This window comes from Tinamus guttatus, unplaced genomic scaffold (genome assembly GCF_059628265.1).
Source record: "Tinamus guttatus ecotype Peru unplaced genomic scaffold, ASM5962826v1 Tinamus_guttatus_pri_ptg000163l, whole genome shotgun sequence".
NCBI lineage: Eukaryota > Metazoa > Chordata > Aves > Tinamiformes > Tinamidae > Tinamus > Tinamus guttatus.
This window is the reverse complement of record NW_028288697.1, coordinates 454,794-470,449: the sequence shown is the minus strand read 5'-3', so window position 1 is coordinate 470,449 and position 15,656 is coordinate 454,794. Positions and strand designations below refer to the sequence as shown.

The window sequence follows — 15,656 nt, the reverse complement described above, 5'->3', positions numbered from 1 at the left end:
TACCTACACTGACAGGAAAAACTGCAAGTCTTCCCTGTGTGGCATCATTTTATCTTATCTCGTTTTTAATACTGTACCTACCTGCATTAACATGCATCAGTAGATGGTATTTTCCTTGCTTAGGCAAAAGTAGACTTCAAAAAACAACAACAACAAAAAAAAACCCTGAACTTTAATTACAGCCTGTTTGTTTTTCTAATTCAATTTCCCACAGTAGCCTCGATCAGATACTAAAGCAGAGCTTAAGCACCAAAGGGGAAGGGAGGGGAAGCGGCATTTCCTCCATCTTCTCCAGCCTCCAGGCATGTGCCTCTAAGACAGAGGCACAGGTAACACCGGGGATAAGGTCAACTTCCAGGGGTAGTAAGTTCCACAGCTTAACTACAAGTTCCATGGGGGACCACGACATAAGAGAAAAAAAAAAAACACTCAAGAAAAAGCAAAATAAATTAAAAAGTGAATTAAAAATATTAATTACATCTGGGCTCTTTCTAAAAGCCTGAAGCAAGTCAGGAAAAATCTAGTCTGCCCTTCTCAGCCTCTTCCACTTCAGCCTGGTTGACCAGGGATTTGTTGTCTTCATCCCATTGGACATCTCCTGTATCAAGGTCCAGACACTAATTCCTAGCACCTCATTTGCCAGGGAAGTGGCAGAACTCCGTAGGACTTCCATATCCATGTGCTTATGTATCACTGTCCTTTGATGCTGGTCTCCCACTGGGAAATTGTTACCTCCATACAGGTTTTCAGGAATTTGCAAAAATAATAAAAAATAATAATAGCAATAAATAAAGGAATACATTTGGATTTAAAAAGGCAAAAGCCTAGAAAGGTAAAACCTAATGGTAAAGGAAGCAAAGCCTAATTTGTCCTTAACATGAATAATTTCAGTGGAAAATTAAGACTGAAATGTGTTTGGATTAAGTTACTTTGATTATCAAAATGAAGAAAAATATTTTTGACTCTTAGCTGTGAGGTTCCATAAAGCATAATATGGTCTAAGATTACCAAGATACAAGTGATAAAGTGATAGTGAACCTGAAAAGATGCATCCGTCCAGGTTTCTTGGGGTATGCTGAATACCATGCACATAAAGTATGGGAGCTGTTTTGAGAAGTGCTCTAGAAACGGGTTTTTGAAGCTATTCCAAGGTGAGCAGAGTCACTGCATATCATTTGTGCCACCTTGAGGTCAAAGTCAGCTTAAATTTGCTCATGTGCCGAGCTCCTTTGCAAACAACCTCCTGCAACAAGTCCCTGCTCACGGACTGGGATCTCTGCCTTCTGTACAACTGTTCTTGTATTCCATTCCAAAGAGCTGCTCTTCCCAATATTTGTAATTTACCTGCAAGGCTGAATTCATGAAGCAGGTATTGCCAAGGTTGCTGAGCCCACAAAGTCCAGGTTGTGACAGGGAAGCAGAGTCTCTGCAGTTGTAGGAGTTGTAGGAGAAGCCAGAACCCCTGGAGAAAGACAACACAATGTACTCGGCAGTGAGTTGAGCCAGCATCAGTTAAGCCTCTAAGATCAGCTCAAACCCTAGTCAAAATATTTTTTGCTTAATGAAATGCATCACCATAGTGGCTACAATGGGATACCAAGAGTGTGAAGGCCATGTGCTATCTCGGGTCACGTCCATCTCTCTGCAGTCTGGTTTTAGGCGATGCCTCCTAACACACCGATTTCCCACGTGCCCAAGGACACAGCACACTCCTACTGCACCACCTGCTCTGCGTATCCATATGGTCTTTTGGAAGAACCAATGAGAGATTTACTGTCCCTACCCAGTAAGGCAGGAAGATAATCCTTTCCCTCTCGCCTCCACCCCCTTCCAAACCAAACATCAGGCAATGCCCTACTAGTTAGTAAGCTCTGGAATACGCATTTCCAAGCAAGGAGGGAAAAGCAGAGTGAGGATGCTTCCCAAGCTGGTTTGCTAACACATATGCAAGGGGAGCACAAGCAGTATTTTACTCCTCTAGGCAGGCAAGGATGTGCAGGCAGATTCACAGAAAGGCCGAGGGAAACAAAGAAACGTTCCTACTCTTACCCCCTGCCCAGGTGGGAGCTGTTCAGTCCATAGGAGTTACTGCTATCACCGTTAGTAATGACAGAAGTGGCAGACACTGAGGAGTAAGAACTCGCTGATGATTTCGAGGAGGTAGTAAAGTTTCTGCTAGTTGCAGTACTTGATCTGGGAGAAAGGAAAAAGTAGAAACAGTGCCACGACCTTTTTTGTTGTTTCAGCCTCTTCCCAAACCCCTCAAAACTCCACGGACTTGCCACATTAAGGTTAGTTCGTTCACCCCAAATTTACTACTTTGATCTATGTGGTCACGTTTCCAAGGACTTGTCTGGCACAGAAAAATTAGCAAAAGCATCAAAAGCAGGAGGAGCAGCTCTTGCTTAAAGCAAAACCTGCATCTCAGTCTGAAAAAGTAAAGCAACCAAGGAGGAACAGATCACCCTGAAGCAAGCAAGCAAAAATACCCAATTCTAAAAGCAAAAGAAAAAACCCACACTTTCTGGGTAAAAGGCAACCAAAGCAGGTCTCTTCTACTTAAAACACAGCCCATCACTCCAGAAGCAGAACAGGAACCAGCAATGTGCCCTTGAGTCCAAGAAGGTCAATGCCCTCCGGGGTGGCACTAGAAGAGTGTCGCCAGCAGCTCAGAGGGATCGTTCTCCTCCAGCCAGCCCCGCTGAGGCCACAGCTGGGACACCATGTCCAGCTCTGGGCTCCCAGCAGACATGAAGCTACTGGAGGGAGACCAACACAGTGCCACAAAGATGACTGTGGGACTGGAACATATCTTAGGAGGAAAGGCCAAGAGAATTGGGCCTGTTTAGCCTGCACAGGAGAAGACTAAGAGCAGATCTTGTCAGTGTATAAAATATCTGCGGGGAGGGTGGAAGACAGATGGGGCCAGACTATTTTCAGGGGTACCCACCAACAGCCACAAACTGCAACTCAAGAAATTCTGACTGAACATGAGGAAAGAACTTCGCGGAGAGGGTGACGGGGCACCGGGACAGGTGGAGCTCCTCTGTAGATATTCATAACCTACGTGAACAAGATCCTGTGCAACGCGCTACAGGTGACCCTGCTTGAACAGGGGGTTTGGACTAGACGATCTCCAAAAGCTCCTTGCAAACCCAGGCAGGCTGCAACTCCACAATATTTCCTCTCTTGCATGTGCAAGTGAGGATACAAGTTCTGGATGTCAAAGATCTATCCCTGGTGGCCACAAAGGATTTCTGTTCCAGGGGAACACATCAACTTTTGTCAGAAGCCATTCTCCTCTCCAAGGCAGTCTCACATACTGTGACTTCAGCTGCACTGGAAATGGAACTCCTCAGGCACCTGCTCCATGCTCCAGGCATAGGCAAACACTTTTTCTCCTTTGACTTTAGTAACCTCCTTTAGGCTACTATCAAACCTATTCTCAGTCTGCTTCATTTGCTGCTTAGGGATGTAACAGACACTGGAGTGGAAGAGCCCAATCTCCTGTGGCTTCCGTTTTGGTGCTACCATGGCCCAAGAAAGGTGCTACATGTCCAGAAGGGATGAACACCTGCAGCAACAGAAATGTTGTCTCCACACGCGAATGAAAAACAGCGAAGAAAGGATTTGTATAGCCACACATAAGTTGAGAAATCTGAAAAATCAATAATGGCAGGGGTTTGAGGATACAACTTGCTGAATTAGTCCTCCCGGTTACACAAAACTGTCTCCCAAGTCAAGTCCTGCCTGAGCTAAAACACCTCTTCTGGGAAGATCTGCCATCGTGGTTTTGAAGTGGCCAGCAATAGTCAATCCAGCAAATCACAGGTAAAATCCTCTTGTCGGTAGGAATCAATGAGCTTTCCATCTAAAAGAAACACACGTTTGGTTGGCAGTGTGGATATCCAGTTTCCACTTGCAGGCTTCTATATAAAGGCACAATCAGGAGAGTGAACCAGGACACAGGAGTCACAGTCCTCCAAGAGGCCAGCACGCAGGGCCTGAAGTTCTTGACCCTCATGTATACAACTCGATACTTAACTGATACACCCTGTTACCTGCTCGCCAATTAATAGCAGCAACTGCAAGGTTTAGCATATGAACTTCCAGGGATCCACCCAAAGGGAAAGCGGAGAGAAATCTGGAGACGAGCAGGGTCGAGATGACGTGATTAATCTGGCATGGAGACAGTGAGGCCATGCAGTTGGCAAGTGGAGTAAATGTTTAACTGTACACTTTGAAAGAAATACTGTAAAAGGCAAGTGGCAGGAGAAGAGAGGTAAGGAAAAGTATTTCCAATTCAGTTGAGGGTATCTTTGGTGCATCAGAATTAACCATTTTCCTTTAAACTACTAATATAAACCCCACCTTAACATCAAAATATTTGGGCTAAAAGCTTCCGTCAAAGGAAGAAAAGTTGGGACTAATATTTAACTGACAAACTAGAGACCACGAAGGATTTTCATTTAGAAAACTTACACAAAAGCAGCCTCAACAGATTCCATGTACATGATGCTACTCAGAAATCACGATGTCAGGTGCAAAGTCAAGAACTTAAAGGCAGGAAAGAAAGATGTGTCTATATTAATCCAACCTCATTCACTGAAGGAGTGCTCTGAAATCCCTAGGACATGGGGGACCAGGAGGAGGAGATGGTAGTTTCAAACATGAAAGGGCATTCAGTTATTGCATTAAGTCTTTAAAAATTGCCCATTGATCACAGATGTCTTACCTCTTGTCACACAGTTAAAAGTTTCATATCACTGAAATATTGTATCAAATTGAACAGATGCCTAAATCAAGATAAATCAGTTGAGGCAAAGCTTCTGATTGACAGCTTAACACTTTCACCACAAAATAGTACCAGGAAGAAAGAAGTCCACTGTGATGAGTGCACAAAGCTACCAGTGAGTGTAATATCACGAAGAGAAACAGCAAAAAGTAGTGACTTCAAGAACCAGAAAGATTGTTTGCGACTCCATACTGACAAGGCAGACAACAGTTGGTAAGATAGGAATTATGTCAGCAAAATTTCCATTTTTATCATGCAATACCTGATGGACAAGTGCTGTTTTGGTAAGTCTAGCCTGATTGCTTACTCATTTGTACTAAGAAAATGATATGCAGGCTACAGACCATGTGATGGGGCAAATGCTGAGCTAGCAGAGTTCAGGCTCATATTTTGCAGAAACTTGTAAATAAAAATCTAAAAAAGGAACAAGTTGTAGAGAGTTATTGACAATTTTGAAATCCTTCCATCAGGGGTCAAGTGCATAGAAAAGCAGCTCTCCTAGAAGAAGCCAGAGCCTCTGACAAGCAGCTCGTGCTGGGGGAGACCACAGAGCGAACCCGCACACCTCACAGTCACCTTCCGCGCATGCACGGAGCAAATAAAACCTCAGCTCCCACTTTTCCAAGGGCTCGCTTTGCACCGATGCTCAGCATTCCTTCTCTTGGCTGCAGATGACTATTTCCCATCCTGTTTACACCACTAAAAGTCTAAATAGAGAAGAGTTTTCCCCTAAGCTATTAATATTAGTGAGGTACACCAAAGAAAAACCTCCAGATATCATCTCCACGGCCCTGGCTAAACAGTATTTTCTCCAGCTGAGAAACAGAATACTGAAGGGAAAGCAGAATACTGGGAATACTGAACTGAAGGTTCAATTTGCATTGAATTGGATTAAAAATTAGAGTTAATTCAGCTGAGCCCTACACATGCTGCTCCAAACCACTCTCCAACACAGAGCATTCACGGCTCCTGCTGCTATTGGATGAAGAAGGAGGGGCTCCATCCTGCAGAACCCACACACATTTAGGAGACATAGCACCTACGAGTGGTGCAGATTTGCTTAGCTCCACAGGCAGCAGAAGAGGTTTCCATGGTGCCAGCCTTGGTTGGCCTTCCCAGCCATCCTGTTGAGATGGTTCCCAGTTGACTTCCTACAAGACCTTTTGCTTCCTGGAAGCATCAGTTAGTTCCTACAGACAGGAACCTTCTTTACTACAGAATATTGCAACTGCAAGCACCTCATCAGTGCACGTAATTTATAAGATGCACAAACTCCCTGGTACCTTCCCTTTTCCTATTTTTCTCTCCCTCTTCCTTTCTCACCAACTTAATTTACTTGATGTCAGTTACCCCTGGGTAACTGAGCCAAACTACGACCACAAAGTACTCCGTATCTACACGTTAATATGAGGGAAGGAGACCAAATAAACTTCAGAACAGATTACAACTAAAGTGAAAAGACGAGGATAGACAGTTACAAATGGATTAGTGTGGAAGACTGCCAATGACTCAGGAAATAAGTTAAATTTAACCTACGCACCAAGAATAGATTGAGTAACAAAAATAGGTAAAGAATATCAAGCTACATTTTAGGTCCCTTACGAATAGGTAAAAGCTCTGTGAAACAACTCTTGAAAAGCAGAAGAGCTTCGTTAACCTCCACTAATGAATGATCTAGTCTAGAATGCCAGCCCAGACCATTGCTGCTTGATAGGGAGTGAAGACAGGCAATGGAGGGAGCAGCAAACAGCAGGTGAAAAATTCCCTGAGACCATTTATTAAATGCAAATACAGACTCAACTGCCCAGGAAAAGTCTTACATAACCCAGCTGAGTTGGGTGTACAATGGCATAAAGTTATCCCAAGAGAGACTGGGCTGACCTAAAGACAAAGTATATTATTTTCTTTGAAAGTAACTTTATCCTGGCCATAAAGAGAGGCCTTTATCACTTGATGGGCAGTTTGCAGGCTGATCAGCACACAGCAGTGTCAGGACCGAAAGAGCAGAGGGAAGCCATCTGGCCAGCAACTACTTTCTCTCTTTATCTTTCCAAAGGCTTTTTTGAGCAAACAGATATTATGCATTTAAACCACAAGACTAAACATGGGCCACGACTGCCAGAGAATGTAATTTCTAAACCAATGCCCCTACCTGAGTAAGGAAAATGAATTACGTAGAAAATACAGGCTTAGTTTCTTTAACTAACAGAAAAGTAAATAGTCAGAATAAAGAACAAAGGAATAGGCAATCCCACCGTTACAACTTGTTACCATTTTCTCCACCACCATCAGCAGGAGATAACCATCTAGTCAAACAATTTCATGAGTTCTGCATTATAATAAAAACCCTACTGAATAAGAAAATATTAAAATACACACTGTTAACCGTTCCCAATATCACTAGGGATACATATGCTTACATATCAGATTAGCTACCCAAAATGAAGACAACTGACGTTCGGGAAAGGTACAGGGTTCCTTTCTACATAATCATTATTCACACATTTTTCACGCTGCACTCTTACAGAAAGCTCATGGCAAGCCTAGGGACATTCTCATGACCCATCTCAAAGCAGATCTCAAAGGTAGAAGATCATCTTAGAATAGGTGCTGCTGACAATCCAATTCTGAGCCAGACCTCAAATCTTATGCTAGTAACAGCTTCATCTCACCAAGTTCTCTGGGCAGCGAGTTTCATACATTGATTTTATTTGACATATGCACAGGTTCTGCAGCAGTACTGAGTCTGATTAGCTCAGTTACATTGTACCTTTCTTTCTGCAGCAAGGAAGTGGATACAAGAGGGTTTTCTACAACCTTCTTTCTACATCACGCAATATTTCACCAAGCCTCCATTTCACCGCTTATTTCTTCAAATTAGAGAAGAGACAACCAAGAGCTGTGTCAATATCTACAAACTTCCGATTGCATTTTTGGCACGTAGGGGAGGAAATCTAGCTATTTTTTAAGGAGAAACCACCAAAACTCAAGCTGCACTCACTTCTAGAGGCTTTGGCTACGTATTTCAACACCCTTTCTGTTACACAGTAGCAGGAAATAAGCTTTTATTTGGCTGTGCAGTTCCCAGAAGCAGGTTTTCAAGCAGGCTAGCTAGATATAAATAGCACTTTGCTTGTCTCCTAAGCACTGCACAAACGTAAGCTATTTAATCCTTACGCTGCCTACTGGAAACAGGCTTTAAAACAGTAGAAGGTTGCTAAAACAAGAAACTGGCAGCAGAACAACTGCAGAATATTTACATTCAAGCTTTTATTTCCCCCTTCAAAATACCCACAAGACACACACCCATCATGGAGAGAGACAATCAGGCTTTCACAGAGAACAAACTGTCACTAAAACAAGCAAGCTGAGCAACACAGAGGAACCCATTCACATGTGCTTACTTTGCCAGAAGAGACTGCCTGGGCCACGTTCCGTCTTCGTTCTTCACTTCTATTAGAACAATCTGAAAAGAGTTCATGAAGAAGTAACAGATAAATGCAATTCTGTACATAAACACTGCAAAATCATTAACAATCCCTTCCTCAAGTCTGCTCTAAATACATAATGGGGAATTAAACAGATTTAACATTAGAGAATACAATTTTGTATTAGAGAATTAAATGAGAATCTAAAATCCAACAGTCTTCAGATAAAACATTGCCCAAGAAAACACAAACTGAACTGCAGAGCATATCAGTGTACACTGTCATCATTTAACGTGATCATTAAAAAAATAAATAAAAAGCCCCTTACCTGACCCTGATAGAGCCCTGCATCTTGCACAGTACTATCCAGCTTGCTGAGCTGCTCGTAAGCGTTACTCATATACCTGTTCCATAACCTAGTTTCCTTTTCAGACGGGATATTAAATAATTTTCTCATTTCTTTCTCAATGGTAGCTGTTAGAGGGGAGAAGGTGAAACAAAAACAGAACTTCTGAGACGTGAGTGCTTTTGAGAAAGCCAGACTCTCAGCAAGGAGGTACATCCTTGCTCCTGCAACACCTTTGGGTAGAAAATATATCAAAGAAGCGACAAATGCCAATCTAAATTTTCAGTTGTTTAGTCTGAAACTAAATAAAAGTCAAAAATTTATATTTTCAGTCATACACACTGAGGTCAGAGGCTCAATCCAGTAATGGGTCCCATTGAGAAGTTTCTGCCCAAAGGTCAACTTCTGTGAAAAAATTTATTATTTGAAAATACAGGTTCAAGCATGAAGTGTTTACACTCACATACACCAGCAAAGTGAAAGAAGAATCTTTATGACAGCATCATAGCTGACATTCAGCATTTATAAACAGAAAAATACAAGGAATGACACGGAGAAAGATGTCGAATTCCAGCAAGAATAGTTGCACAGGAAGAGCTGTTAATAAAATGGCTAAAATATTCACACACAAGGAAGAAGGAGGCAAGAGGAGAACCGGAACTAGAACTGCTTTACACAGGAATAACATGGATGTTTCTCAAAGACAAGTTAGCCACAAGCTGCTTTATGCTCTTAACCTTGACTCGCTGCATTACATAGTAGAATCACTGCAGCTAGAGGGAATCTCTGGAAGCCTGTAGTGCAGCCAACTCAAAGCAGGGTCAACACTAAATTTGGACCAGCCTGGTTAGGGCCTTATCCAGTTGGGTCTTTAAAACCTCTGAGGACAGAGGTTTCTCCGTTCCTCTGGGCCCTCCAGTTCAGATGTTCAGCTGCTCCCTCATGGATTTTCTAGTCTCCACTTGACTTGCTCCAGGGCATCAATCTCTTTCTTCTAACGGCCAAAACAGAAAGGTTTGTTCCTATGTCCCTCAAGATATCAGTGAGATACTTACCAATAGTATCTGCTTTACTGAAGTGGCAGCTCACCACATTATCGGGATTGCTGTTCTCACAAAGCTTCAACTCCAGAAGATAAACTTCAACCTTACAATGCTTCACAAACAGACCATATTCCACTACCTGTAAGCAAAAAACAGCTCAGGCAAGCCAAACAACGCAAGCAAGCAAAAATCATTTACTGAGTAGGTCTGAATAAGCTACGTTTGATTTAGTGTTTTATGTCTGTTAAGAGTGTGGTAAGCCAAATCTTGAAGTGAACACTGACTGGCTTCGAAGTCCAGATCAAGGCCACAGTCTCTCTGCCAGAGAAAATACCGATCAATTATTTATTTTTTTTTTTAAGTAAAGAAATCTCACTGTCCTTCTTACCTGCTAGAAATCTCCAGAAGTCTAGCATCATTGCTAAATTGTCAACTAATAACAGGTAAAAAAAAAAAATAATAATAATTTAGTCAAACAACCAGAGTCTTCTGAAGTGTTTACCTTTTACATCTAGCCTTTAGTTAAGGTTTATGTAAAAAAAAAAAAAAAAAAAAAAAAAAGGCCTGGAGTTTTGGAACAAAATTCCTTCTCTTAGAAAAGAGCCCATAAAACAAAGCATTATTTTCCTGTACACTATACAGGAGGGGCCTCGCTCTTCTCTCTCTGCAAAGGCAAACTAATGTGGCAGAATTTCCTTTGACAAACCTGCTGTAGCTTGGAGCCATTTTTTAAATCACATGCACATTTGAGAGACTACTCCAATGGGTGCACATGCCCATCCCATTAGCTTCCAGATATTTTAAAAAACAACGGAAGCTAGATGCCATTTTTCAGTTGCAGACCTTGAGTCACATTACACCACGTTTCAGAGGCCATTTACAGGATGATATTGGTGCAATGGGACAAAAGCAATGCAGCTGCACAACATACAACATCTCCTACAGTGACACCTCGGCACCGTGGTGGAAACAACAAGGGACATCAGAGCTCCTCTGTGCTCAAACACCCACCATCTCTACCCTGGGTCAAGTTTACAGCTAATACCTGCACACTCCTAAGCTATTCTAGTTTCAAAACTGTTGCACCCATTTCATTCCATGGTTCTCTCATCGAGATTCCACCTTGGTAATGACTTAAAATTACATGTTTAGATATGGGTGAATTATCTTTAAACCTGTAATTTTATTAATTTAAATACCACGATCGCACCTCCTCCTTTCATCCTTGAGGCAAACCACAGAACAAGCCCAAAGCCTTCTGCAATACTGAGGCAACACCACGTTCTTTAAAAAAAATAAACAAAATTTTAAAATATATAAATAAAGACAGGGTGTAGGCTGTTTAGGACTGTACTGGCAAAAATACCCAACATTGTTTCCGAGGTGCTGAAGTGTATTAGCTTCTTACCAATTTAGCAACAGATGCTTTAAAAATTAGCCTGTAAAACAAACCTGAGTTATTTGCAGTTATAAAGTCAGCGAAACACAGATCAAGGCCTTATGGACATGAGTGGGCAAAGCAAAAGAATTACATAGCAGAAGTGGAAGCTGGGCTGAACAATCTCACCAGCTGCAGGCACTGTGCAAACAGGCAGAGGAAGTCTCACTTGACAAAATACAAATAAAAAATGGACTGTCAGTACAAGCCCATCATACAAAATTTCACATATTTCAACAAGCAGGCACATATTTTTGAAAGGAACAGCTCCTTTGTATGCTACCAGACTGGCTACTTACAGAAAGTAAGCTTTATTTAGCTTTAGAAAAAGAGTGAAAAATAGAAATACGACTCACTGTGAGTCTGGGGATAAAATACTTCCATTCTGAGCTTTGATAGGCTTGTGTTAGATTTGCTTTTAAGACAGAAATATAACATATATGTTTGGAAAGATCTTCAGTACGTTACTGTTTCAATGGGAATGGAAAAAAATCTGTTTAAACAACTTCTGGACAGGGAAATAAAAAACAGAATCAAATAAAAGGAACCAATTCAAGAGCTTTCAACTTCTTTTTCGGGAGTAATTTTAGAAAACAGGGTTTTCCTTTCTCTGTCACTAGCGTTAAGAACGAATAGACGAGAACTGTAGTCAGAAGCAGAACTACTTCCTGCAAGAAATTTCTGATCGAATCGGCATTTCTGTTAGAGTTTCTTCTTTCCATTTATCTGTCCTAACAGCCTGCAGGTATCTTTTAAAAGTAACTGAACAGCTAACTTGTTCTCTGTACAAAGTCTGCCAAAGTGAAACTCAGATCATCCTGCTGTGTAGCAAGTTGGATACACCGGACATTCAAGTCTACTGTTTTAAATTTTGCACATTAACACACTTTCTGTTAGGATCTGCCAGAAGACTCAGAACACACGACAAAATAGCACCAGAGCTCCTGCGCTGCAGACAAACCCAATTCCCACTTACTTGTCCGTGGTCAGCTGGAGCCTAGGGAGTTTCTTCCCAAATCCCACTTCTACAGATACTCCCATGCATGAATTGTAATTGATGCTGTTTGAGGAAAGGATTAAACTAACAATCCTTTAATGGTCTAAATACATCATTTTAAATGCTATCCAGAGAATCCTGCCAGAAGATACTGACCACGTTCAGATACAGGAAGGTGGCTTGAGGCTGTTTACTCATCTACAAGCTTATTGTTTGATTTTTTCTGTCATTTCCCCACTGCAATAGTTGTCATCCCTACAATCTTTCTGCTCTGTGTTCTATTTTTATGCCAAAATCCACTTCTGTCACCAGGTTAACATCAAACACTGACACTCTCCTGGCAATTCAAAACATAAAAAAATTTAATTGGACCATAACAACTCAGCATCACCTGACTCCAAACCCAGCATTAGATGTAAACCCTCCTGCCTACAATTAGGGTATTGAATACTTGAATCTGACAGCCAAAGATAGGGCGGCTCTGCAATGAAGTCCATCACCCATTTATTCCCCAGTAACTTTCAGAATTGTTGTCCAACTTCTGAATATTTTTTTTAGGAACTATAGAAAGTTACCTCTGGTTTTGTGAAAATAGGTTGCCAGTTCATGAAAGAAAGCTACTGTCCTTACTTAGAGGGTCAGGGTTCAGTGGTAGTTCTGGCGTTTCTCTCAAATAATTCAGGAGGAATAGAAAAACTATACTGTTTTTATCAACACCACAATCGTTGCCTTCACAAGCTGCAACTCATTTCCACCTGCAATCCCTCGCTTCTGGTTAACTCATATGGGAGTTTTATCAATATTCAAAAGAGCGAGCATGGGATAAAGAGAGAAATTGCCATCATTCAAGCTGTCTGAAGATGTCAGCGTTCCTTGTTAGGTGCAATTTCTGACCCTCACTAAATGACAACATTTCAGCATCAGTGATCAGCATGGGTGGGTTTGTAAGGGAGGAATTTTATTTCCTCCTACAGTTCTGGGGCCACGCTTCCCTGGATTTTGCATACGTTGAAACAGCACTTGCTGTAAGAAAACACAACTTGAGCAGTATTAATTCTGTATGTTATCTTAACACTTCTCCCTGCACAGTGATTAGTCTGTGCATCCCATAGACTGGCACTGCTCAATTAAACCAGCATAAAAAATAATGACTAAAATAAAAACAGAAAACATACCCAGTACATCAAATGCTTGACAGGGGATTTGAAAAAATAGCAGCTGTGAATTTCACTTTCTCAGAAGAGAAAGAGCATCTTACAAACGTTGAGATTAAAAACAAAAATGTGTCCCAAATCTTCAGATTTTAGAATCACAGAATTTTGGAAGAGAAAATAAAGACCAGAAATCACCACAGGAAATTTGTAAACCATCTGGAAATTTACTCCAATGTTGCCCTCTGTCCAGAAAGACTCATCTGCTTGACATAACAACTTGCATTTTTCAATAACACTGAGGTTGGTCCATGCAACAAGAACACACTGCACTGACACTGCACTGGTTCTAACAGCAATTAGTGCAAAGTGGTCCCTAAAGCAAGGTTCACAGCTCTCCCCATTTTTAATTGTAATATTAGAAAGTCATCTTTTTTCAGATATGGCAAATGCAGCTCATCCTATCATCTCTAGAGAGATGCTATGCATCCTATCCTAACCCATAACCAGCACAAGAAACAGCCTTTGAAATTTTGCAGAGGTGAAAACATGAAAGCAGAAGAGAAGTTGGTTTGCCCATACTCACTTTTCTTACAATAGGCTCCTGTCCATCTATGCAACCATACCAGGTTACCAATTTGTTCCAGGCTTCAGTGGGAACCAATACGTAATCTAGTTCATCAATGAGATGCTCTTTTAAAATCTGTGTTTCTGGATCTGAAAGGAAGAGAGCATGAGATGAGACAGTTCTTTCACAAAATACTGGCATTTAAGACATTCAATGTATAGATCTTATGTCTATAAATTGTACTAGAGATAAATTAAGATGCTTTAAAGCTGTAGAAAACAGACATGTAATTGCATTTCTAGTATTTATTAGGGAATCATTGCAAAAATTTGTAGAAGAGAAGCACTATATGAACAGAAGCACTTTGTGATGATGCCTCAGGAAAGACCCTGAAGTCTCTGTCACACAGCAAATTCTGAACAACACCTAAAGGGAGCACAAAATGTTCTTCTCCCTCATGAAGCACCATCTACACTGCTTTTAGGAAATCAAAGCACATGGGATGGGTGTCTTCTGACTCCTGTGGCCGGGACGCCCTGGACGCCCTGGATTATACCTAGGTTGTGGGCAAACATCCCTTTATGGAAAACCTGCCCAACACTCTATTAATAATCTGTCACTAGCAGTAAAAACACCAACAAGATCATGGTATTTCTTATAATTTTAAGGGAAAAATAGCATTAAATATAGAGAAAATAACTATATGGATTACATACAATCACAGAAACCAGGAGAGGGGAAGCCAGATACCTCACAACTCCACGCTCACTTTTAACTACTGAACACTCAGTTATTTCACACACAGATTTTTGTTCAAGTCACTAAAATCTACATAGGAACAGTTATCTGCTACCACAAAGATATCCCGATGAAATAAATAAAATTAGCTAAGACAAGGGAAAAAAACAAAAGAGCTGAGACACGGATAACGACGCTCTCCAGGCGATGCCAAGGGCAAGCGGGAGCCTCGCCAGCCTCCCTGCTCCCAACCTCTAACACAGCTGCTTGCAGCCCCTCAGAACGCGTGGTTATTATAGACGTGAAAGCGGCACTTCGGAAAAAGGCTTTCTAAGGACACGGGAAAGCCTCTCACCGGGGTCTCGGGGTGCCCCGGGCACCCTGAGGCACTAGAGGCCGCAGGCCCCCCTAGCCTTCTGCGAGGGCCCGGACTCACCGCTGAAGAGCCCCGAGTTGTCGACGGGCCCGGGGAAGAGGCTGGGCTCGCCCACGCCGAACATGTCCCAGCTGTCGAAGCCCACGTACTTCTTCCACTGCTTGAACCAGCGGCTGTCCACCAGGTACCTGCAACACGCGCACCCTCAGCAACGGCCCGCCGGCCCCGCCGCCCGCGCGAGGCGCCGGCGGGGGGGAACGCAGGGGCAGGGCCGCCCCCCGCGCTCACCAGGACTCCCCCGGCCGCAGGGCCAGGGCGAGCAGCGGCCCCAGCTCGGCGCGCTGCACGGCCGGCTCGGGGGGCGCCGCACCGCCGCCCGCCGCCGCCGCCGCCATGTCGCCGCGCGAGCCCCGCCGCGGGCGGACGTCCGCTCGCGCGCGCATGCGCAGCGCACCGGGCCGGCCCGGGGGGGGGTTGCGCTCGCACAGGGCCCCCTCCTCCCGCGCTGCCACCGGGAGGGGCGGGGCGGGGTGCGCGGCGCCATCTTGGTGGCGGGGCCTGGGGGAGCCCGTGGGGACAATGGCCGCTCATGTGGCGCTCCTGGGGTGTCGTCGCCGCCGCCGAATGGCCCTGTAACTGTCCACCAGGCTCCTGTCCCTCGCCCCATGGGCAGCATCTCGCCTTGGGGACTGGCTTCTCTCATCTCTTCCATGTCGGGAGGCCACCATGAAAGGAGCCCGAAAGTGTCTGGAGACCTCAGAGCGATGCTAAAACCC

General features: G+C 43.2%; 1 protein-coding gene across 2 annotated transcripts in view; it reads right to left on the bottom strand.

Moving 5' to 3' along the window:
• USP4 (ubiquitin specific peptidase 4) overlaps positions 1-15,323 on the bottom strand; it is a 35,060-nt gene extending 19,737 nt beyond the window's left edge. The window contains exons 1-8 of one of the 2 annotated variants that reach the window (XM_088522766.1): positions 15,169-15,323; positions 14,941-15,068; positions 13,785-13,915; positions 9,625-9,751; positions 8,552-8,697; positions 8,200-8,261; positions 2,050-2,193; positions 1,345-1,462 (exon numbers count right to left, since the gene is read on the bottom strand). In XM_088522766.1, the coding sequence (XP_088378892.1) occupies positions 1,345-1,462; positions 2,050-2,193; positions 8,200-8,261; positions 8,552-8,697; positions 9,625-9,751; positions 13,785-13,915; positions 14,941-15,068; positions 15,169-15,323 (1,011 nt within the window). The remainder of the gene's footprint in view (positions 1-1,344; positions 1,463-2,049; positions 2,194-8,199; positions 8,262-8,551; positions 8,698-9,624; positions 9,752-13,784; positions 13,916-14,940; positions 15,069-15,168) is intronic. The other variant, XM_088522768.1, reaches the window with a different exon arrangement.
• Between the last annotated feature and the right edge of the window lie 333 nt (positions 15,324-15,656).